The sequence below is a fragment of the Trachurus trachurus genome (genome assembly GCF_905171665.1).
Source record: "Trachurus trachurus genome assembly, chromosome: 16".
In the NCBI taxonomy this organism is placed as follows: Eukaryota; Metazoa; Chordata; class Actinopteri; order Carangiformes; family Carangidae; genus Trachurus; species Trachurus trachurus.
In genome coordinates, this window is record NC_139902.1 from 19,914,580 (window position 1) to 19,940,876 (window position 26,297).

The window sequence follows — 26,297 nt, forward strand, 5'->3', positions numbered from 1 at the left end:
AGGTATAAAGTCACACTTGGCTGAGCTAAAGCTTTCTTAAATGACAGTGTGACATCAGCTAAAAATGCTTTGACCAACATGTTAACCATATTCACTACGCTACCAACGGTCTAACATCACGACAGCAGAAAAACATGGTGACAGATGTTGTCATGGGGTTGTCAGTTTCAGAAGGACATCTTAATGTAAGAACTCAAATAAACACACTCTCACACACACATGCACACAGTTGTCACAAGGATCTCATTATCATAAGCATGCCTGAAGAGAAGCAACTTCAGTGTGGTGTCTGACGTTAACCTCATAATGTATGGGACCATATACAGACTCACACACATATAGTTTGAGTATATACACGCACACACAGTTGAGGAGATTTATCTCTGACTTCAGAATTCAATCTCTCTCTCTCTCCTTCTCTCTCACTTTCTCATATACGCATACAGTACATACAGACACACACACACTCACAATGTAATCAGGATCACTTGAGCTGTCCTCATCCACTAGATAGCTGACAAGAGGCGTTCATCTAGAGGAGACAACTAACTCATCAGAGCCATAAAGAGAAACTACTTTTGATGTCAAGTGAAAGCTTCCCGTTTTGAGGTGAATGAGGCTGAACATTAAGTGTTCTTGCCATTATGAAATAGGCTGATGAAATAATTCACTGTACTGCAATAAAAAAAAATCAAACACCCTTATTCTAAGAGGAAAACTGAATCAGAAGGTAAAACAGAAAGAAATGTAAAACAGGGAAATCAGTGAGAGATGTCTTACCTCGTGGTCATAGGGATTGTAAGAGTGGAAGAGTTGTGACAGCTCTTTAGTCCTCTGCTTTTTCTGTAAAGACAAAGAATGAAAGAAACACAGAAAAAAATAAAGGTTTAAAAGCCATCCATAGAGTATGTATGTAAAACACAGCTAAAAATACAAATGAGGGCCTTAATTATTCTTTAGACTTAATTGTAGATGGTTGATTGTAGGGGTGTCCTTGACTAAGAATGTTCATAGTCAAATCTGATTCGTCAGATTTTGCCTTTAGTCGACTAATTGTCGAATCATGTTGTTTTGTCCCTCATTGATTCATGATCTTGTTTGCGTCTTTTTCCACTCCAAAGAAAGAAAAACTAAAAGATCCAAATAAACAAATTTAAATCTTCAGTTTGCCTAAGATAACAACAACAACAACAACAACAACAACAGGACATTCTCCATCCATCCTTTTCCTTATTTCACTCATTAGGCTTGCCTGGACCCTGTGGATCTGTAAGCTTAGTTTTTAAAACATCATATTATATCTACACCATGCTCTACTTCTAGGCAGTTGTATTCAAGTGTTGTGCAGGAGACAAATGAATCACCTGTCAGTTGTTATATTCATGCACTTAAGTTATAAGTATAAAATATTTGCTGAAATACTTTGCACATTATGCACATTTTTCTTTTCCTTTTCCACACACTTTCTTTTCCTCTTTTGCTTGTCTCACAGATAACAAAAGATGACATATGCTATGAATATGGACATACAGTTCATCTTCACTCATGTTAACTTATTGGATCACTTAAACAGAAGGAAGGAATTACCATGGCTGCGAACAATGCCCACAGTAATTCATTAAGCCTATAAAATATAGAATGAACAGACGGGGGAAAAAATTTATTTGCCCACCAGCTGGGGCAGAAAATATTTCTCATTTTATTCCAGCTCAAAGTCTGGCCTTAACCTTGCATGTCCTTAATGTATAATGAGATGCACAAGCATGAGACATGACTGTTTGATGTGTGGCAGTTGTTAATGCAATCAGTTACATGGAGCCGACGCAGTTACAAAGAGCGCTAATTAGCTCGCTGATTAGGCCATGTCTGGCTAAGGGGGAAGGATATATGTATATGCTACGGTAGCTAAAGGGAGTATGCATTCATTGCCATTCTCTCTCCTCTAACCTGCCTCTGTCTTTTTCACTGTTAGTATGTAAAGGGCTGGATTCAATGCCCTTAGGCCAGATTCGTGCATATGGTGCAGACAACCTAGTCATTCTGCTATCACACACAGGCATCATTATAGCATGACAGACACTGCTTCAGGACAGAGGAAGAAAGCTTGAGGATGGTGCAAAGAGAGGATGCAGAGAAGGGGGAAAGCACAATCTATTAATATGTATGGTGAAGTTTATAAAGATGGACCAAGGTTCAAAGTTAGCACGCAACAGTGAGTTGTAGAAAAAAAAAGACATGGCAAGAAAACAAAAAAACTGGAGGGAACTGGAAGGAAGGTGAAAGTAGCAGGGTTGAAGTGTTTAGAGGTGGCCATTGTACTCTTTGCCCTCGGCCAACTACCGGTTTGACTATCTCTGTCTTCCTCTGCCTCTAGTGAGGCTCATCCTTTCATCATTGAACCTCTCATACCCTTCTCTCTGTTCATTTCATCACTGCATCTCCTCTCTTCTTTTGCTTCCCCTTCCTCTATATCTACCTTTCTCTTACTCATTCTGTGCTCACCCAGGGCTCTTTGCAATCCTGTAATCACTGGCCCTGTCCATCTACCATCCTGAGTCCTACTCGCTCTCTCTGCCAAAGGGCTCTCCACCATCGCCAAATCCCGTTTTCTTTTGTTTTCTTTGGCTTTCCACATATCCCTCAATGCTTCCCCTCTCCCTCGATCCCTGTGTTTTTCTTCAGTGAGGGAAAACTCATACTAATCACTCTGTCTCCTCTCTCTTACCTATCCTCCCCCCTATAAGTCTGTCCCTCTACAATCTCTCATTCTCACTTTCCCTCTGCCTGGAGCACCTCAGGTGAGAGCAAACCTCTAATCATTGCTTCTCAACACCATTCTCTCTCTTCATGCCCTCCCTTCATCGCTCTCACCATCATTCCCTATTCAGTGATGCTCAACTGCATGTGAGTGTGTGTGTGGGCTTGGTTTACTACATTTGTGGGGTCTGAAGAAAAAAAAAAAAAACACGAGCCCACTAGACTTGTGGTGTCTGAGAGTCAAAGAGCTGGTCCCTACAAGTTTGACTAGCTGTTTTAGTCTTAGGTCTTGGTTGCATGGGTTAGGAATTATATTACTGGTAGGCATTTGTTTGTGATATCTAAGGGTACGGTCAAAGATAGGTGCCCACAAATCTGTTTTTGTGGGATTGTAAAAAAAAAAAAATGTAACTGCAGGTAAGGATTTCTCATCTCCCCAATGGGGTCCCAACAGAATTTATCCAGTTCAATAGCACACACACAGACTCACATGCATACCTGTAAAAATACACACCACAGGCACAACTACCAAAACATGCTCAATGACTCACACAAACATACCATAAACAAAAAAGGTGTGAAACAATGCCGAATACAAACGCAAGGAAATGAGACAACTTAAAGAGAGAATCAATAGAAGACAGAAAACACAACTAGTGTATATAAGATATAAAATGGTGAGAGAAAGCAACCTGTAGATTAACTCCTAATCTCCTTCTGTAACAGGTCTTAAAAAGGGGGAAACCAGTTGTAATCCTTGAGTAGTGTAGCTTTCTAAAGCGAGAGCTAAGAGGAAGAGGTAGAGACATTTGTGAAAGTGAGATCCTCAGTTTAAAATCCCTAGACTAGTGTGAAAAAAAAAAGATGCTGAAAGAGCGAACATCCTCATTATCCAACAACACCTGCTGTCTGGGTGCCTTTGAGCAAAAACTACACCCTGAGTTGCACCTGGGGAACTGTAAAGTATAGCCACTAGCGGCAGTCCTGCACTTATGAGGTGGAGATGTGAAAACTTCACTGCATGAACCAAGAAGTTGAAACAGAAAACACATTCTCTGTAAGAGTGTCCAACATTGTGCGCATGATACCAGTATAGCCGTATAACAGTATAGAAATCAAAAAACAATCGGGGCGTCGTAAGGCTCACTGGGTTGAGCAGGCGCCCCATATACAGAGGCTATAGTCCTTGCTGGATCAAATCCCCAGGTGGCCCTTTGCTGCATGTCATTACCCCTCTCTGTCTTTCCTGTCTCTCTCTGACTATTCTATCAATTAAAAGGCATAAACCCCCCAAAAATACTTTAAAAAAAAGAAATCAGCAATCAATGAAAGCGTTCACTTGTGTGAACAAACCAGAGCTTGCTTCTAATCTATATTGAAGACAGTGCAGTAGTTTCACAAGCTATGGCCGCTCTGTTAAATGTCAAAGGTTCTGGTAGTCCACTCAGTGTCACCTTCCCTATTCTATTGTATCTTTAATTTAAAGAGCTGCATTAATGTGTCTGTGTACAGGAGTGTGTGTATGTGTTTGCTTGCTTGTGTGTGTGGTCCATCAACCAGAGAAGTTAATCTAGCATGCCGTTGAGGTTGTGTTAGTGACAGCCCAGCAAGTGCAAAGCCACTGTGTGCGTGTGTGTCTGTGGACCTGTCAACGTGGTGATGATGAACGATGGTAGTTACAATGACGTCCATCTGTTGTTGCCGCCAGAGACGAATGTGGCGTCTAAGGGGAAGTGACATTACATGGATGTATACACTTGTACTCGTACACAGCCTCCAAATACACACAGGACCGGTGTACTGTAGACAGAGGCGCATGGACAGAAACTTACACACTTAACCATAGAACTATTTTATGCAAATATCTACACAAGACAGGAAGCTCTGAGGCAAGATGTTCAATTCTATAGAGCAATTACCCTGACTAGGAGATAATTGTTGCAAGAGTGGGCACTTTTTAAAAGTAATATTTCAGTCAAAAGTATGAAAGAGTGGTGAGAAAAAGAAAGACAAATATACCATACGTGCATACCAACACAGCCAACACTACTAACGCTTGATTCAGTGTCCATCTCAAAGAGGCATGTGTGTGTGTGTTTGTTTTTACTACATTCATGGGGAATGTGAGTCCTTTATACCTGTGGGGTCCATTGTGTTGTGTGTGTGTGTGTGTGCGTGTGTGTATGTGTCAGTATGCCCATGTGTGAGTATGTTGTGGGGCAAGGTAACAGTGATCTTGCCCTAGCTGGTATTGTATGAGCTTCCGGCCCACCAGTATGTTCCCATTTGTCTTCCCCTAATGGCAGACAGATGTCAGTGCTATAGAGATCTCACCCAGGGCATGTGTATGTGTGTCTATGTGTGTTACATTACTCAAAGAAAAACCTTAGGCATAATATGAGTGTGCCTCTGTCTTTGTGTCCAAAGGATTAACACTTCCTAAAGCATCGTGATGAGTCTGGTCACACTCTATCTGAATTTGTATGACCTTCGTTGCTCTACAGAGGTCACTACAGTATATACATAACGTGTTCCACAGCTACTGTACATTACGTTAACTTGTCAGATCCACTGCATCTTCTGTTAACTAAGGTGAAGACAAGACTTCCAGTTTAAATTGTTAACAGAGACAGAGAGAGAAAGACATAGGATTTTGCTTACTTATTAACTTCATGTATGTTCAAATCTGTTGCGAATGGACACAGAGATATGACAACTATGTTCACCCCGCACTAACAAAATGCCTTTCATGTGTCTTTGAATGTAATCATGTTGCATCAGAAGAGACTATGTCATTAAGACCAATATTCATGTCAGTAAACTAGTTACATATAATGGCCACTGTCATTGTCTCACCAACTGAACACCAACTCTTGTTAAAAAAAAATACATCTAGTTGATTGAATGAAATTGAGAGATTATTTCATGAAACAACCTTTTTTAAGATTTTGAAAATATATTAGTTACTGCATGTCATTTTCTTTTTTCTTTTTTTTTTGGGGAATGTTTTTATTTTTTTATTTTTTTAAGGATTTCACAGCAAGGTGTCCAAATGGTAAACATTTTGTTTGATCACCTACTGTATTATGTATTATCTTTCTACAGCATCAAGTACATTTCCCGTCAGGGATCAGTAAAGTTCCTCTTTGATCAAATCTGTTCATGTAAGTGTTTGTTAGAGATTTTAATACCTACACCCTGTAGAATATACTTGCTGCCAGGCCCTACCGGTAGTTAAACAGTAGAATGAACAGCACACCGATGACATATTCAAGTAAATAATGTGCTTGGATGTGGCGAGCAAAAACTGTGATCATTAAAATGCAATGTGTTACCCCTTCCATTATTAGTAGACCAGGCCCTCATTAATCAAGTGCAGACCTACCTGGTCCCAGACAGCAACTTAACCATTAACTCAGCCTTAATACCTGTTAGACTGCCTTTAGTCAAGCATTATTATCTCCCCTGATATGTGGTTGAGAGAGCAAGTGTCTGCATTTGAGACAATGAGAGGGAGAAAAGCATGGATGCTTGTGTCTCTGTGTGTGTCTATGCCTGTGTTTGTGTGTGTGCCCAGGCGTGGATAAATTATAGTGAAGCTAGATGATGGAGCTACTAGTGGCTGGCCAGCTGTTTCACTTTGACAGCTGCTGCACTGGTGCCTCTTGGGTAATGGAGTTCTTAACCAATTACAACCTGGGGAAATTAAAAACACTGTCCAACTAGAACAGCTAATCTTCTTCTCTATCACTTTTTTTCTATCACTCTGCAGCTGCTCCTTCTCAACTCTTCCTTACATACCAATAGACATCCCAACACACACATACGTACACACCCTCCACTCAGCAAGTCCATTTATCAAGGCTAAGTTCTAGTCACCTGGGGATGATTATGGAGATCCAAGCTAATAGCATTCACATCCCTTTATTCTCAACATGGCCCATTCCCTCTCTCCATCCCTCCATCCCTGTGGTCTCCGACTCTCTCCATCTGCCTCTGCGTGCCCCTGTGTACTGCATTCTCTCATATATCATCTATTACAATAGTTAATAAGTTAGACCTACAGATAGCACAAAACACCTGGACCTCGTTGCACCTGGACACTCACCAGCTCCATAGTGTTCTCTCTGCTTCACTGCCTGGCTCACTGAGATAAATATGTCTGTCTGTATCTCTCTATTCAAATATGTGTATTTGTCACAGCTGGAAAACAGATGCGATGCAAAGCCATATTACCTTCTGTTACATAATTTAAATAAAAATAGAAGCATATAAATTACATATAAGTCCAACTATCCACTACAGTTTATGTGGAATCTGTTTAGTTTTGGCTTCACCAGCAATGCTTCAGCAAAAGGGTGAAAAAAAAAATACTTGGCAACACAAACTTAATTACTATTTGTCAGTTAACTCACTGATTTGACTTTTTAAATCAGATATCATTTTTGTATTTTAACAATTCCACTGCAAGACAAGAGGCCACTATTAGTAAAAATAGTTTTATTTTTATTTTATGTTTCTTTCTCTAATGATGAATATTCTTTGAATGCAGGAAAAAAAGCTGAGAAATACACATGTAAAACTAAGACAATTCTAAATATCTGCTTAAAATACATATTGTGGTCAACGTTTTTATCAGACCACTCCTAAACCACAGCCAAACTGCACAAATGGCATCCCTGGAAGCTGCCACAATTAAGTATGCACTTATGGTGGCCAGTTGAACTTATGGTGCCTCCCCCCAGGGCCCACAATGGCCATACCCCTATAGCTGTTTCTTTTTGTCTCGCTTTACCACCTTCATCCATCTCCCTTTCCCTTTCAGCTCTTCTCCCTACCCTGCCTCTTTCCTTACCTTCTCTCTCTTTCTCTCAGAGGCCTCCCTCTGTCTCTGCTTCCTACTCCATCTAGTTCTTCATCCATGCCTCCTGTGGCTATTCAACACAGTTGTGTTCCAGACAAGCCATCTGGTGCACTTTATTAATGACTCACCCTACATGGCCTAGACATCGCCTAGCTGCCACCACTCAGTGTGCATGTATGTGTGTGTTTGTCTGTCTATGTGCCTGTTCCTATGTGTGTGTGTGTGTGTGTGTGTGTGTGTGTGTGTGTGTGTGTGTGTGTGTGTGTGTGTGTGTGTGTGTGTGTGTGTGTGTGTGTGTGTGTGTGTGTAAGAACAGGTGCGCATGGTTGTGTGCAGCTCTAACCACCAAAGCAGGTGTGCAGGTTACAGGGATCCTAACATATTATTCTGACTCACTCTCACCTTTTGCTATTCTCTGTCAGGCTCACGATTAAGTCAAATTCAAACATTTAAATGCCCCAGTGAAAACTGCTCTTGGAGATGCAGGATGACAGTGAAGTGAATACAGAGGTCTACAACTGTTAAAATGATGCAAGCCACCTCCTTAATGACTATGTGTGACCAATAATTTACTTTATATAGTCATTTTAATAGTCATTAAAAAATAAAACCAGCTACTGAAATAATGTCATATGTAAAAATAAAAAAGAGAGAGAGAGAGAGAGAGAGAGAGAGAGAGAGACATGGCAATAAAAACTTTCCACAGAAACCAACAAAGTGCCACAATCTCAATCTCAGAGCCGCCCGCAGGATGAAGTCTTGGATAGCTGCACGCTGACATCCAACCGCTGACAATAAATGTCGGATGAGACAGATGGAGGAGGAAGACAGGAGAGGGGGGAAAAAAGATAAGAAGAAGAGAGGCAGCGATGTGGTTGTCTGGGGATTGATCCCTCTAAGACACACTCAGCTTCTCCTCAGAGAGTGAAGACAGGAATAAGGGAGGAGGGGAAAAAGAGAATGACTTATGAAGACGCTCCACTTGAAAGAGATGTGTCAACACTTTGATGGTAAAGAGTGAGGAGGGAGTGCAAATGCAAAAAAGAGACAGGACATGCAGTATAGGGTACATCATACTGTAGGAGGTCAAAGGAAAGTAGAGACAAAGGTCGGAACAAGTAGCAAGAATGCCACAGTATAGATTCAAAGTTAGTAAGTAAGTTAGCAACTGTCTAGTTACTGTTTAGCTACTGCTGAACAGGGCTCTATTGAATTAAATAAAAACAAAGTTTAATTGACCAAAATATGTACGTACAGTATACTGTAGCTGTGCATCAATTCTATTCTGAATTTTGAGTGTAATGAACATTGGCATGATGTAAAGTTCGACTGCAAGGGCTCAAAAGGATTATCAATGTTCATTAGCAACATCGTTGTTAAATTGTGTTAAACAATTATATTATAAATGTCTACGGATCTGTAAACAATGATGTAGCTGAGAAACCTACGTGGCAAAAGGTCGCCAAACTGCTGGAGCTGTCTCTCTTACACACACCTTTGCAAACGATTATGGCTTCATTAGCTGCTAATTGTTTCATTTGGCAGTGGATTGAGATAGAGAGAGGAAGAGAGAGACTATCTGTCAGGAGTTGAGTGGTTAAACAGAGGACAATAGCAGGTCCATATGAAGCAGCAACCGCCAGCAGACAATGTGTTAGTGCGTCAGGATGCACTAATGTCCTTGAAGTCTTACTGTAATTCTGAGAAATGTTGGACTTGTGATGCAATAAAAGATTAAGTCATTTTTAAAAAATTCTTAGAATCCCTAATACATACAAACTTTATGACAGAAAATAACAACCATGATAGAAAAATTCAAACTGTTCTATAAATAACAATTTAATTAAAGCAGTACTACAGAACTTTCAGTTTTGGTTGAGTTTGGCGGCGCCTGTGGACCAAAGTGGTAGTGTTTTGCCTGAAGGAAGACTCCATTTCCCATGAACACTAGCGTGAAGCCCTGTAAATATCCTGCATTAAAATTAACAAAAGACATCAAAACTAAGTTTATGTTTCCAGTGGATCATTTCAAAGTGAAAACACAAACATAATCCATTGCTAAAGTGCTGTTTTGCCTGTTCCCTCCTTGTTGTGACTCGCAAAAGTGAAAGTGAAGGAAGACTCTATTTCCCATGAACACTAGCGTGAGAGCAGGGTTCCTACCATGCTCCTCAAAGCTGCTTAGTACCAGAGAAAGAGATACAGACCCCCTCAGGCCATGACAGAGGTGTCATTCAACTTGTTGTAAGTCGATGTATCATCACAAAAGTTATGAAAATATTTTATGAAGGTTGAAAAGTTCCTTAGTGTTGGTTTAAGGAGATAATGAAGCTAATATTTAACATCTCAGCTTAACTGACAGACATTTTATCATATCACAGTTGCTGTTTGTTCATCCAAATTCAGACCAGCTCAAAACGGTCTTGACTTCAAACACGTTTGGATTTTTTGGTCCTAATGAACCGCCAGCAGCAGCTTAATTAAAAAAAAGGCTTTAATATTTATGCAGTAACACCGAGAGCTTCCATATGAATACTGTATATGTCTGTCTATCTGTCTGTCTGAAAGGGAAAGTATGTCATTGTGATTCTCACACACAGACACACTTTTGATGGCTTTCAGGATTAAAAATATTAAAATTCATACATAAGTCATGACAGAAGTGGAACGGGATTTTACACTTTCAGATGACAGGAGGCTGGCCTGTGTTTTCTCAATATACACATATGCAAATCTATGTGCACTTACAGTGCAATATTTGCATCCATCACGGGCAGTATTATTTCTGTTGAATGTGACCCAAGTCAAGAAAGATGTAACTGAACCCCATAGACATTAAAAGTCCAACCCCTACCTGAGCCCAATGCAGCTAGTGTAAGCTGAGGCGCTGAGTTTGTAGGCTACTACCCTGATATGTAGTTGTTACCATGGTTTACCCTAAGTGCACATGTGTTATTCTTAAATCACTACCAAAGACAGGGTTTTAGCTTATAGACATACATATTAGACCCTGTCATTATCAGTTTGAGGTATCCTAATCAATAGTATTTATGCTTTCTATTGTTCAGGTTCCCGAACCTGGCTATTTGGTAAATCATTCAAGCTTTTAACTATCATGGTTGGTTTTAACATTGACTTGCAGGTTAATTTAGTCCAAATCAGATGTCAGATGTCAGATGACTGGAAGTAAAGGACCGCCAATCTACTTGTCCACACTCACCACATGTGCTGCTACTTGTTCCATCTTGGCGGCCGGCGTACCAGGCCTGGGGTAGAACTGGTTGATGAAGAGACTGGGGAATCGGTAGCATTTCACCAAGTCTAGTGTCTCTTGGAAGTCCTCATCCGTCTCTCCGGGAAAACCACAGATTATGTCTGTAGCGATGGTTATACCTGGGACCCTAGGAGAAAGGTAGAGAGAGGCTTTTAGGCCATAAAGTAAAGTTAAAAACATCTGGTGATGAGGTGCCCTTGAGAGAGGCCTAACATCTGTGTGCTTCCACATCCATTCAATCTGTACTATCAGCAGCTCATAGCATTGAGGTTTAGTTAACTCCCTGTAAAACATTTTCTCTTTCTGTATTCATAATTCAATCGGGGAGCATAATGAAGATCAACATCCTGTAATCCAATGGAATCTCTTGAGGAAAACTAATAATATGACAAAAAAACAACATCATACATTATACATTTCAGTCTAACATCCATTAACCTCGAACTACTACTAGATCAATTATCTAAAATTAGTCTGAAGCTTGTGACTCACTGACATTTTCCCATTGTTGATACGTGCCTTTGAAAAACTGTGTGAAGCACTATGGCAATTGAGAAGGGTAAAGCCGTTCCCCATGGACTCATTCGGCCAATCAAAACCTGATTAGCAACTTCTGCTGCCAATCGGTAGCTATTGATTATTGACATGTGGCTCATTGGATTAATTGTAGGCAGTATAGGGTATGGGAATAGATGCATTGATTTGTTTTATGTATTTTGTTTGCATTGACAGCAGTTAGATGGCTTGTAAAAGAACGTCAAAGCTATGTCACCGTTGTCTGTCAGAAGACTACACATAATGGACATTTCCATTACTAAAATATGGTGTTTTAAAATATGTTGTCAAACAATTAAAACCATTAGGCTTGATCTCAAAGACAATTACCATAAAGGCAGAAAATTAGTAATATGAAAAATGTTAGAGGCTTGCTGCCCAATTGCCTGTTTTTCAGGAGGAAGTTACTGTACTGTATCTGCTATAGTTGAGTCAGACTGGACATGGTCTCCAAAACAGAAATAATTGGAAATCATTCTTTATAGAAGTGAGCCAAACCATTGATTACAGGATTTCCATCAAAGGGCTAGATGCAGTGGAAGAGGAGGGACACTGGAGCCTCTTAATGTAATGTGTAATGTGTTATATGACAAGCAGTCTGCTGCTATAAGAAGCAAGGATTTAATTAGTAACCGACAGATTTTCTTTGAAAAATCTTTGGATGGAATAAAAGAGAAAGACCACAGTGACTGATTACACTATAATTCACTTTCTTTTCACTCCATTTCATCATCATGCTTGTCACTCTCTTTCCTCTCAACAAATATAACACCTCTGAGGCTGTTATTTCATAAATGTATATGGCTGATCCTAAAGCAAGGCACAGAGCTACAGAACTTGCACAACAGAGACACAGCAACAGATTAAAGAAGTATGAATATAAAAGCATTATAAAAACAATCTATTTCCTTTCAAAAATCCATGGAAACTGTAAAACATTAAGACAGGAGATAAACATGTAAACATACACAACAGGCAAAGAAAGAGATAGACAATTCAACAAAGACATCCAGGAAAGAGTGGAAAAGACACTTTCTCTACAATCGACAAAATGATGTATCTTTAATCACATTAACTTCCTGCATCTGCAACCCCATGATAACCTCTGACCTATTGATGAGTTCCAATTGGCAGATGGTCATTAATATTAACCAATGGCCTGCAGGCCCAGGCATCCTTGACCTCTTAGATCTTCCTGACTACTGCCCTATGGAAAAGTAAAACTACATAAATTAAAAACGAACAAAAAAAATCAGAGTATGGGATGGTTAAATGGCTAAATAAATGAATAATTCTCTATTTGTGATTAAAATGAACTTCTTGGATGCCCTTAAGCAGTTGTTCTAAACCCCCTTTGAGTATTTAACTCAAAACGCATGCTTTTAATCCCTAACTTTGTTAGGTAAACAAAGGACTAGCAGCCTGTGGGCTCCAACAATAATTAATCAAGCAATGTGTAATGAAAATGGGAAGATATAGTTTTTTTTTTTGGTGCTGAGTTTCCTACTGTGTCGGTGTGCACCCACAGTAGGAAACATTTATTGTAGACAAGCAGGGTTAATCCAAGACATTCTTCTCTGACAGGGAAAAAAAATCAAGTTAGAATAAACTCATATTATTTATTACTATTTAATGCTTTTATCATATAAGTATAAATGCCCATAATTTAGTCCCTTCAGCTATTTTATTAATGACAGTGGGGAGGAGGTAAATAAAATTAGAAATGTCAACAAAGAAGCAATTTTTTCTATGCTCAATAGATAACTGTGTTTTGCATCTCCGGGGCTTGTAATATCTAATTTGCTATGGCCCTTTGGTGGTAGTGGTAAGAAGGTATGTAGCGTACGTGTATGTCCTTCTCAATCTTGCAGCCGTACACAGAAAATTTACAGCACTTCTGAAGAAATGTGTAATTCAAGCCAGGGGTGCAAAGTCACACATGGAGATAGAATACAGAGAGAGAGAGGGGGAGAGAGAGAGAAAGAGAGAGAGTTAGTCAGTGTGTGAATTGGCTTTTGTGGATTTTCTTAAAGTGGAAGCTAAGAGTAAAAAAAAAAACATGTGCACACAGACAGTCATTTTGACACCTCTGTCTCTCAGATCTAAGGGTGAAGGAGGTGTGATGTGTGATACTAATGAACAAGAACCACACTGATACTCTCCTTGTTAAAATGAGAGAGGAGAAATGTATCTTGTTATTGTTCACCTTTCAAAAACAGAGTGTGTGTATATGAGAAATAGAGAGAGGCCAAGAAACAGAGAGAGAGAAAGGGAGAAAATCCAGAAAGACAACAGATTAGGTTTCATCTTAACTGTCTTTTAACCGATGCAGTTAGAGGGCTATTTTTAACGGCACAACTGAATAACCGCTTTGTTTGTCTAACCTGGAATTACCTTTGTCACAAAGTACTGGACATCATTTTAATAGTGGGATAGATCGAAGTAAAGCATTGTATTTTTTTGGCCCAGCCATAACAAGCCCATCCATCCTATTTCAATGTAAAAAACAAACAAACAAAAAAAAACACCTCTGTACCTCTTAACAGGTCCTATCCAATACTAATTAGATGACAAATAGTTTTGAATGTTAATTTCACAAGAGAGAGAGAGAGTGGACATAATTTAAGTGGGTTATAGTCACATTAAAACGTTGCATATCTGAGAACGTGTATATAAAAGGGAGTGAGTTATTTATCCAAATAACTGGATGCAAAGTAACACCAAAACACTGACAGCAAGATGAGTCTCTTTGGTGTGTGGAGAGGAGATAAACAGACAGAAAGGAACAAGATCTATCAAGAGAGACATTATCTGGTATGTCAGGCCCAGAGAAAGAGCTAACATCGATAAGTATTGATTACAGAATTATATCAGAGAAAGTATTTACCAAAAAACAAAAAGGGGGTAAAAAGAGATGCTGTATGATGCAGACAGCATACTGTGGCATCCCAAGATGATGCATAGATTCACATGAAAAAAAACAGCAGTTAAATTTATAAATCAAATTATCCAATGCTCATCACACTTACTGCCAACCCAAATGACATCTTTAAATGCTACCTACATTTTTATAGGAGCCACATTTAATTAGCTCTAGAAAACAATCTGTTCGAATGAAAAGTAAACTAATCCCCTGTGAATATGTGATGTACATGTATGTCTGCGTGATGGGAGAAAGGAGGAGAATGGACCAATTTTTATCAACAGCTAGCAGTCAGGCACTAACCTCATGACTAATGCTGCACTTCCTGTCGCTGCTTCAGAATACAAAGACCCTACAGCCCCTGAAGCCTCTAAATCAAAAGAGATAATAGGCCGTGCGTGTGTGCTTTGTTCCTATCATTTCTCCTCCTGCCCCATGGAGGTAAAGAGACCACATCCCTCAAGACAGTGGCCTCCATTAGCCATAGTGTGTGACCAGTCTGAGCTAGCATTTACACACAGGGACTGTGTTCATGGGAGACTAAAGTCATTTAATTAAAACTAAAGATAAGTACACAGTTAGCCCCTCATTCTACCTCAATAGGCTGAATTAAGCTTCATAAAAACATCCCATTGTCTAGCGCACAATTATTATCAACTCTTTGTTTGCTGAGGCCCTCACACGTCCATTCATGTGTGTGTATATGTTTCCATACACACACACAGCCATCCTCTTCATCATATATTCAAAAGATATGCATGTGTATGCAAGCGTGTTTGCACAACAGATGCCTGTGTGAGCGGCCCCCATGATAAGATGAAGGCAGGACCATTGGGACAGAAGAACCCTGAAAAACGACAGCAAGGAACAAACAGATGAAGGTGGCGTGGAGGTGTAGAGTGGAAGGCATTGGGTGGAGGGATGGAAGGATGAGAGCGGAAGAAAGACAATCTGGGAAGGTAAATATTTACCTATTCATCTGTAGGAAAGAGACCATGCTACCCATCTGTGCTGCAGTGCATGTGCTGTGTGTGTGTTCTCTGAAATGATAATGTGTGGAACACTGGGGCTGCTGTAGCGTAGGAGTCGGACAGTGAAGGGAGAGAGAGATGTGGTGGAGGGGGAGAGGGAGGGCAAGATTAAAATGGGAAAGCAATGCACTGCAGGGAGATTTGTCGTCAAATGTAAAAAAGTTTGTAAAGCTCCTGGTTTGAGGAAACTCAACTAAATAAAATCACATTAACATGTAAGCTGACGGCTTTACTATAATGTCAGTGAGTGTGTGTGTGTGCGCGGGAGACAGAGCAGCAGCAGGGGAGAGAGTGAAATTCTACTACAAGGGCTGAAGTTTGGAAATGATCGAACCATAATATATTTTGTGAATATTATATCCAAGTCAGATATAATCAGTGCTATGTGAGGATGAGTAGTGGGGTTTTCACTACGTATAATAAGGTCATCATACAGTATGCAGTGTTTCCCATTCATAGACCAATGTGTGGCGCAGCGCACAGAACCAAGACCAAGCGCCACAAACTGATTCTGCTTTTTTTTCTCTATCAACCAGTATCGTTCCGTTTATTCATCTCCGCGTAGCGCCGCTTGTTTTGGCATTCTCTCTCTCACACACACACAGAGAGAAGCGTGCATGCATAACAGCAGTGCGTGGTAAAAGCGAAACTGATACAGCGTGACCCCCCCCCCCTCCCCCCCATCGATCCGCCCGTCGGACGATCCGCTACAGCCACAGTCTCCTTGCAAATCTGTGGGAAACAGTCCATTAATATCTCTTTGACTTATGATTTTTAGGTCTTTAATATGAATCTTTTTAAAGGCCACCTTAAGACTGCCTCTCCAAGCTACATCGATGCATCTCAAAACTGTTAAACTCTGTTACTTGTGCGTCAGCTGCTACTAGGTCACACTTGAAAAAGTCTTTTGAAAAGGGAGGCAAGCTTTAAAAAAAAAAAAAAAAAGAGAAAAGAAATCAAGATTCCTTTATGCAACAGATCTTGACGATGATGAACTTGACCCCCAAGAGTCTGTGAGATATTCTTAAAACAAAAGAACATCTGCCATCGCGTTGACTCATTTACCTCATCAAATTCTTTCCAAACATACAGTATACACATCAGCGCAGTCTCAAAGGTCATCCGTGTCTTCGATCGCAGTGATTCACTGAGATTAAACCTCCTTTGAAGATGTGATCAAAACATCAGGAACACAGAATCATCACATGTCATATGCTCAACGTTTACCATTGCTACTGCCTAAAATACATTTCACAGAAAATTTTCATTAGCGTTCAATACGCGATTGTCATTTGGATGGTGTTATCCAGGTCGTATTTCTTGGTTTGCCGTCTTGATTCTCTTTAGCATGGCTTCTTTTTCACAGAGTTGGATTGCTTCCCTCACGCTTTTCTTAGCTTCTCCTTCTTGTTCTTCATTGCTCTACATTTTCACATCCATTCATTACTGTATAATAAAACAAAACAAACCACATCTCATGCACGCTGTATTTCACATCTGAGAGAAAACAATGCCATCCTTAAAAAAGGTGAAACAGAGGAGAACCTATGGGGGGAAGAGTAGGGACACTTGTGAGGAGTGTGAGTAATCACTCAGACACTTAAGTGTTTGATTTAGCCGTGGCAGCTGGAGGTAATGGCACTGTCATGTAGCAGCTCAATTTACAGGGTAGGGGGGGGGGGGGGGGGGGGGGAGAGAGGGGGAGGTCTTCTTGGTGATCGCTCACTTTTCCTCACCCATTTCCACCATCAGGGATAAAGGGGGGGCACTGTCAGAACTGGTTGAAGAGGTGCCAGGTGACTGGCCAGATAACAGCAGGATTTCAGACAGATTAAAGCTGACCAGCCAAACAATGGTTCCCTCTGTGGCTCTAATGCAGACTTCAATGACTAAAAAATGACTTTAGATTCCTAATTGACAGCTACCATGACCTAAAAACCTGATTACATCTGACAACAGAATTGAGTGGAGGTAATGTTGTCTTCTAATTCTATTTGTTTGTTTGTGTGTAAAATGCTGATGTCTGAAAGTTGTTTTTTTTTTCAAGAATTTGACCACTTAGTGAGAGGTTTAATGAAACCAGCATAACTCAAGCCCAGCTTCATGAAACTCATCATGTTAAAAAAGTTTTGGAGAAAATAGTATAGGTTTAGAAAGTTTACTGTTCATGAGCACGGATGTTCTGACTGACTAAAAAGTCTGCAGTTTCCATCATAGATGAAAAACAGCTTAAAAGAAGAAACTAATGTTCTAAGACAAGTTGGCAGTTGGATTCTGGCAGTTTGCTTTCAGGTAATTCAACGCCCAAAGGACACAAAAGAAGAAAAAGCTGAGTGCAGTATGCTTGAGAGTGGAGAGGTGACAGAAAAATGATTGGTTAAGAGACAGCAGGTGATGGCTTCAGTTGGCCTGCAAGGAGCTGTCAAACTGTCAGAAAGACTTCGCTCATTCTTTCCTCAAATCCTTGTTTTCTCTCCATCTATCTTGGGGGTTTGGAAAATGAATTGTGGAATTACTCTTTTTTTTTTGGTGATAATCTTGCACATGCAAAAAAAAAAAAAAAAAAAAACCCAAGCTGTGACATTATCCTTGACTTTACCTCATCACATTTGCTCTCACATACTTTATCATCTTCTTCCTTTAATTAATATTTTTCTGTTATTTATCTGATGGACAGAGTTCAGGTTTGAATATTTGAGGAATTAAAAAGACATTAAAAAAATGTGAGTTGTTCTTTCAACTGTGTTTGTTCAGTCAAAGTTTATAATTCTTTCCATTACCTGTTTAACATGCTGGCGACGTCACTGGTTTGCTGAGTGAATACAGAATCATTTGTCTTGAACCCGGAGGTGCACAAACTCTTTTACTCTTTCAGTGTGATCATTTGTAAAGATTGAGGTAGCTTCTCTGGAATGAATGGAGAGCCGGGTAAATAATGATCCCACCGGGGTCATCAGTAAACTTTATCATTTAATGAAACAGCCTGAACACACCAGAGCAGAACTGTGGTTCAATTTAACACACACAGTTACACATGCACACACATACTTCATTAGCCTTGGTGAAGGAGAGGAAGAACACACGCATACACATTTCATTAGTCTGTGGGAGGAGTAATAAGAGCGCACAGACACCACAAAACTATCCACTCACTCATTTACACAGTTATTTTATACGCACACACGCATATGCATGCCTACGGAGGGCTGCAGCGCAAAGGCATGACACTCGCGACTGTCTAGCCAGGCGTTAAATGGACTCTTTTTGCACTTTATTTCAATTTAATCCAACCTTCATTGACATACCCACGGTATGTGACTCATTATTCCATCCTGGTGTGCTGACCTGACCTGCGCAGATATGGATAACATCAAAGCCGTGGATAAACGCTGCACATAAAAGCCTTACCTGAATCAAATGAATGGTAGGCATAATTTAAGTGCAAGCTTTTTTCATGCTCTCGCTATCAAGCTGCTCACCCAGAGTAAGCCAGAAATATTGTTAATGACACAAACTGCTGAAACAAGTAGCTACGCACATCTTTTTGTACAGAGGGAGACATGAGCAGATGTTCAGAAATGCTAAAAAGATTAGTAATTAAAAGTGACATTTTCAAAGAGAGGAAAAACTACCTCTGAAAAATTGGACTAATAGATGTTAAAGGGACCATTAAGATAATCCTTAGGCCAAAAGCTACCAGTGTTGAAAATGCTTCTTAGGTAAGGGTCAGTTGTTAACCAGTGTGCACAGATCAGCAGCGTGTGAAAAGAGGCTTGGGCTGACATGCAGAAGCTTCTCCAAACTAATTTAACTTGCAGGTTAGCTGGCTAGCAAGTCAAGTATGAGCAATCCTAGCAATGCAAACACACTCTTTCACATGACATTCACAGTTAGACCTAGTAAGAGAAAATTAAATCAAAGACATGAAACACTGAGGGCAGTGAGCGTGAACACTGCGTTATATAAAAAATATAGAGACTTTTGATTAATGCTGAAGTAGGTTGTTATTATGTGAGCCAGGTAATTAACTGACTAATTATTTTTGACTAACTAATGATTTTATGAATCATTAAGCTGATAGTTGCACAAGCCCAAGAGCAGCATCATCTGGGCTTTTCTTGAGGGTGAAGGAGAACCTGTCAGAGAAAATCAGTCAGTGTGATTTCTCCAGTAAGATGAGCAGCATCAGCAGGACACAAAGAAGTGTGAATTCATTTTCTTCACTTTACTATAATATACTTTACTGATATTGCAAACAAATCTATCATACAAATTGCTACATTTAATTTTAATTCATTTTTACTAATCATCAAAAATATATTTTTTGTCAAATGAGGAAAGTAATGATGATCAAAAGTATGATTGATAAAAATTACAGACATTAACTATGTATCCATTCCCATTCACAACACCTCTTTGATGGCCTTTAACAGTCAATAATATATCATGAAAGAGTACTGTAAAGCCCACACACAAAAAGCAATGTGTTTTCCTCTCACACTCTAAGAGCTTCTTGTTACACAACTGGCAAAGCTTCATATAAAACCTGCGGAAGATGTAACAGTAGAAGAACTGAAATGAGAAGGAGTAAGACTGCATTCCTCAGGGTTTAATAGCTTAACACTGCTAAACATTACTTAACCTTCAAGCTCAGTATTTTGGCGGCAGATTTCCCTCCCCGGAGACAACAGTTTACAGCAATTTAGAAACACACACAAACACGAGAGTGGTAACGCAACGGAGTGTGCTGCCAGTGAAAATCCACTCGCGGCTGGAGTAACTCTTGCATAATGGTAAAGTCAGAAAACACTCAGTGTCAGTCAAACACACACGCACATGTCTACTCTCGACAGAGACGATATTATAGTCCGTCGACTGTGAGTGAAACTGTGTGGGTGAAAATAAGCTCTCAAAGGTAGGCTTAGTCATCCAGCAGGAGAAATATGATATATGAGAGAGAGACAGAGACGAAGAGTGAGAGCGAGACAGAGAGGTGAGTCAGGCTGAAAAACATGACTGTGTCAGGATCTGTTGACCTTGCGTGTGCTTTTGTGTGAACACTGGGAAGGTGCGAGTACACAGAAAGTTAGCACTTTGCTGCCCTGTCACTGACTTTCCATTATGTTTGAGAGGTTGTTTACATGTTCACACTGTACCGGCACGCTACTACTGTATACCACTAGTGATGCGTCACTGTGAAAACACAGGTGTTAGCAGTCTATATCTATTCTCAGTGTGTGTGGCCAACATCTCACTTCTCCTCTCTCCCACTGTTACTTTTAAAAATGTATTATTTATAGTTGCTAGTTACATTCCCCAAAAAGTAACTGAGTTAGTAACTGAATTACTACATTACAAAAGTAACTAATTACCAGCAAAACAAACTATTGTGTTACTTTTTTATAATATGCTCAAATATGTCAAATTACTTGGACTTGCCACCATAACCCTAACCTCCCGTTTGTCTGGAACTAACCAACTCTGGCATGTTCTGCGACGGCTGCATCACGTAGCATGCCTGTGTGGATGAATACTGAGTGAGTTGGTTAGTTCCACATAAACAGCGTGTTGATGGACTGAAAAAAAGTTGTGTATATAGCGTACATTTCAAAGGGTGTATTATTTTGTGACGGGACTTGTTGAGTCAAGGAACGGCACGTTTTATTGTAATAACGGTAACAGTGTTATAACGGGGGAGACAGTAACTTTTTTGATTACTTGTTACTGAAAAAAGTAGCGCTGTTGGTAACACCGTTAACTCTGTTATTCCAATCATTGCTTACTACTTACCCTCTAATCAGATCTGTGGCTAATTTAAGTTGCTTATATAGTACATGATAATATATTTTTCTGTATATTTCATTAAGTCAACTTTTAACCTTTAAGTTTGCCTTGATCCCATGTTTCAGTTTGTACTTGGCGTATGTAGTCTAGAGGAAAACAAGTCAATGTACTTTCCCATACTAGTGAACAAATAACATTTTGTTTGAGGGAATTGGAAAAACAAACACCATTACATAGCTAAAGTAAACAAAGACAAGGTATGACAAATGAGGACAATGTGGTAACTCAAACATAACCTCAGTCCTTCAGGAACACAGATGATGGGAGGCTAATGAGTCAAACACACATTAAAGTATTAAGTTGATTAAAATGACAGTGAGAAAACCACAGTCAGTGAGTTAAGAACTATAGATTGACGACTTCTGTGATGTCTGCCCAAATTAATCTACAACTGACATAAAAATGGTAAGCACCATTAATGAACAACAAAGAGTGAATAAAGCGTTAACATTGTTTTTGACTTAAAATTTAACAGGTTTCTGATGATGCAATTCGAAGAAAGAAGAACACCATGTGTGCTCTCAATCATTTTGACAGAGTGTGCGTGGGCTGGGCTGTTTTTCTACCTGCTCTTTTCTGCTCTCTTCGACCACTGGGAGGTATCAAGTTTCACCTCCGCTGCTGACATGTTCTGAAGACGCGCACAAACACATGCCGCTTACATAAGTGTCAAAACTGTCTGTCCATCTGCGTTTTCTCCCACCCCTGACATGGACACACAATACTCATCCTGCATTTGTGTGTGTTCTTTTCTTTCTGAAAGCAGGGAGGATAATGTGGTCTGAAAGGCCTAAAAATAAATCAAGATGTCTTAACGAAGGAAAACTTAACCCCTGTAATCATAATGAATCTGTATTTATCCAGTGTGTGTGTGTACGTATTGCTTGTAGAAAGGAAACAAGGTATAATCCAGAGGAAGTATCTGTAAAACAGGGATGTGTTGGGAACTGCCATAAATCCTTATCCAAGTCACATTTCTCTCCCTCACTCCCTCTCTTAAGTGTGTACTCACACACACACACACACACACACACACACACACACACACACACACACACACACACACACACACACACACACACACACACACACACACACACACACACACACACACTTAAGTTTCAGCTTGTTGTGAAGTTAATGACTCGTTTTCTGCTGGTTTCCTGTTGTTTAAACGGAGCCAAATCAAAACGCTAGACTTATTGACACACACAGCCAGGTATGTGGGCAGGAAGTCTCCCTCCTCTCCCTTTTTTACTCCTTCCTGGATTAAATCACTTCTATACACAAACACTAAGAGACCACAAAGACATCATAAATAAGCAGACCGACAGATAACTAGCATTCTCACATTTGTGATGTTACTACAAAAGGTTCTTGCTTATACTGTATATAGACAGAAAGCACTGTATCAGAATAACTATTATTTGATGAAGAGTAGAGACATTTAACCTTGTGTGTACTTAAAAACAAAAAGTCAGTTTACCTGTGATCAGTGCAACAAAGGTGATTGTTGTGTTTTCCAAATAAAACTAATTGCATGTACTGTATGGGGCAATAAAACAACACCTGAACACCAGAGATTTCTCAGAGTTTGTCTGGATTGTGTCTCCAACTCTCCATGTAGTTTGAATGTGACTGTGGAACTTCATAAAGATGGAAGAGGGTTCAAGAGCACAACATAACAGCATGAATATAAGCTGAAACAGTTGCAGCAGTACTTGGGGGCAGACGAGGAGCCATACTGTACGACCAATGATAGAAGGCACAGTGGTTGTCTTCAAAAAATTACGCCACGCACAATTTGCTATTTTACGCAACTTCACACTGAAAAACAGACGGCCAAGTGCTTCTGATTTGGCACAGGATAATCTGTGGAAACTGGTGTTTCAGACAGTGTGATGGACGCTGCCTTATGTCAACCTCTAGAGGCTAATCTTCATATATTTGACAACACACATGCAAAAAAAAACAAAAAAAAAACACAACCAAATAGTGGAAGCAGCAAGGACCACAAGAGAAATGTTTCCAGGAGACACTAAAAAGTGAAGTACACAGTCAGGACATGTTTGTTACTGTCACAGTGACTCATGAAATAACTGAAGTTCACTATCTGTCAATGTTGTTTTCTTTAACCATTCAAGAGACCTGCTGTTAACCCTGCAGCATTTCAGCAGATATGAGGTTTTCTGTATTTGTACAAGTTGCAACATCAACCATGTCACATATTAGAGACAGTTTTATTGATATTGAATCGATGATGTTAAACAATCATTGATTTAAAAAAACAATTTTTATTGCATAGTCGTGGCTTTAGTGTTGGTGGTCACGTTGGCTGTTATATCACTCAGAATAAAGTGTGTTATGCCGAGGTGCCTGTCAGTCAGCATGGTGGTCACATGTTTAACGTGTTCAACAGCAGTGACACACATGAAGCAAGTGTACACACAGGTCACATCTGCTTGATACTGTTTGGTAAGAAAGATACACATGTAAAAACGTGGGTAGTCAAATAGAGCTACACACTGGTGTGTTTATAAGACACAAGTGTGTTGTATGTGGTGTTGATTATGATGTTCCCTGTGCTTGTGATGACTAACCCGGGTCAGTTTGTTGTACGTGTTGTTATTCTATCTGTGTGGTTGAATAATGTTTTCAATCAAAGACTGAGAGTCAAAACACAAGCAGGAACCCTCAAAGCCTAATTTACTTTACTTGCTGAATCATCAGATGAAGGAAAAAGAGAAGAGAAAAGGAGAGGTGAACTGTTGACAAGTCCCGCCAGTGTGGCAGGTTATCGCGGCAAACCCGTCTTACTCACTGCTCTTTTCCCGCCTCTCTTACCTCCCCCTTCCACTGCCCTCGGGGAGCTGTCGCCCTTTCCACCTGGTGTTGCAGTGAAACATTAGCCCTGGCCCGATACCTTAAACCTTGAGGTGCGTGAGTGCGTGTGTGTAAACTAATGAAGGCATGTCTTCAACAACAAAACAGAGTCTCAACACTGTGCAGTCACGCTACTGATGCATGTGTCCTGCCGTAACCCAGGGAGGTTTGATATAACCCTGTCACTCCTCGTGACTAATAAAGATGACTCACACGTGTGCACACAAAGATACACACACACACACAGACCGCACACAAGTGCAACTGTCTTGGAGCCATTTGTTTGGATAGAAACAGTCACTACACTCAGGAGAGACGGAGACAGACAGAAAGTTTATCATCAACAAACTATATCAACAGTCACAGCGTCACTCTGCCGGGCCGTTGCACCACACTGCTAACACTTAGAGGTGACATCAATACAAGGGAGCTTAAGTAATCTAATCTTGACTCACTGTTTTGTTCTGACTGGAAAAACTTCCACTTCTCAATCCAATGAAGCTAAAAGTACTTTAACACAAGTAATGGCACATTCAGACACGAGGCTGCTAGCAGAACACACACACACAGGTGAGAGAGAGTGTTCCTGTAAAAGCATCTGGTCATCCTTGTGGGACATTTTGATCATTGGGTGAATCTTATTTTGAAGTTGTGCTCACTCTGGGTTCACCTGTTTGTTGTGTTTACATCAAGCGGATCAGGGCCAGAGTCGATAAATACCTCTATCTGTGTGAATGCCAGCAGAACCCTTTTCCATTCCCATTGATAGTCCACGTTTCTGGCAAATTATTGGACCAGTGGAAAGGGGGTTTAATTTGCTCTAAAATAATATTGTGTATTCTTTTTCTCCTTTTTATTACATTTTCAGTTCCAGTGATGCTATCTCTAAAAGTGGCATACAGGACAAAGGGAATTTCAGCTACAGCCTTTAGGTGAACAAATGCTTTCTTGAAACAGTTTCATAATTAGTCACATCATGTTAAGAAAAAGGGCATGCTTGTTTAAACTGCTATTTCTCCAAATGTTGTACAAGAGGGAACAAGCTACCATCAAATCGTTGGATGGATAATGGAAAGTGGCATTCTGGGAGTGGCATGTAATACAAACAATTGGGTCAAGAGCCAGCTTTGACCCCTGTGATTTGTGAATATGATGCATGAATATTTTCCCTATGAATCACCAAAGTGCTTTGACCAGGTGCATACTTAAAAATGTGTGATGTGATAAAAATGTTCTCTTCACTTTGTACATCATAGTGGGTGCCTCTAAATTTGGACTAATAATGTGCTGAGAAGTTCAGAGACCACCCAGAGACAAGCCCCAACTCTTCTGCCCTTTGTGTTTATGTGCTGATCATTTCAGAGTAAAATTCCTCCTGGGCAAGAGAAAAGAGACAATATTCACATAATAGCTCTTTCTCTGACATCTGTCCGTAACAACTAAAGACAATATAAAACAAAACATGTCAAATAATTATAGAACATTAAATGAAATCAGATGCGGCAATAACAATGTTTTTGCAGCACAGACAAGTTTGAACAGGTTGAAATTTTAAAACAAGACAGAATAAACAATGCTGTGCTGCTTTAGTGTCTTCAAGTAAGAGCAAATTCATGTTATTGGTGCAATTGACTATACAGCAATTTATATAGCAATTTTTGAGGTTCATATCTTAATGGGTTAAACCAATGAAGCAGTAATATAAAGCAGGACAGCATGGTAATCAACCACTAAAATGGAGATTAACTGGGGAGTCCAAGGTTTTCAGAGGTCATGCTGTAGGTCGAAGGTCATTGAGCTAGTCAGCTGATGGGATCACACAGATTAATCACCTGTTGACCTATCCCAAATTTGCATTCTTGTGGGATCACAGCTGTAAAAACTCCACATCTGTTGTGTCTGGAGTTGCCCTCAATATTACATAAACTTAAATACTTTGAGGGGCACTGCCTTTTACAGTTACGTTCAACCCTTATTTCTTTCCATTAATAATATATAAATGATGGAAATTGTCATTTAAAAAATGCTTGAATAAAACATGCAAGTCTCTCAGGCATGTGAGCAAGTGTCTCTTTGGGAGAAGGACCTCCACGGCCTGAGATTGAAAGGGTTTACAAAGGTCAGGAGTGCGTAACCACCAGAGAGACCAACCTACTACCATGAGGG

General features: G+C 39.9%; 1 protein-coding gene across 1 annotated transcript in view; it reads right to left on the reverse strand.

Annotated features, from left to right (window-relative positions):
• cdkal1 (CDK5 regulatory subunit associated protein 1-like 1) overlaps positions 1-26,297 on the reverse strand; it is a 231,426-nt gene that overhangs the window by 59,660 nt on the left and 145,469 nt on the right. The window contains exons 11-12 of the mRNA XM_083988904.1: positions 10,842-11,022; positions 781-843 (exon numbers count right to left, since the gene is read on the reverse strand). Of these exons, the coding sequence (XP_083845030.1) occupies positions 781-843; positions 10,842-11,022 (244 nt within the window). The remainder of the gene's footprint in view (positions 1-780; positions 844-10,841; positions 11,023-26,297) is intronic.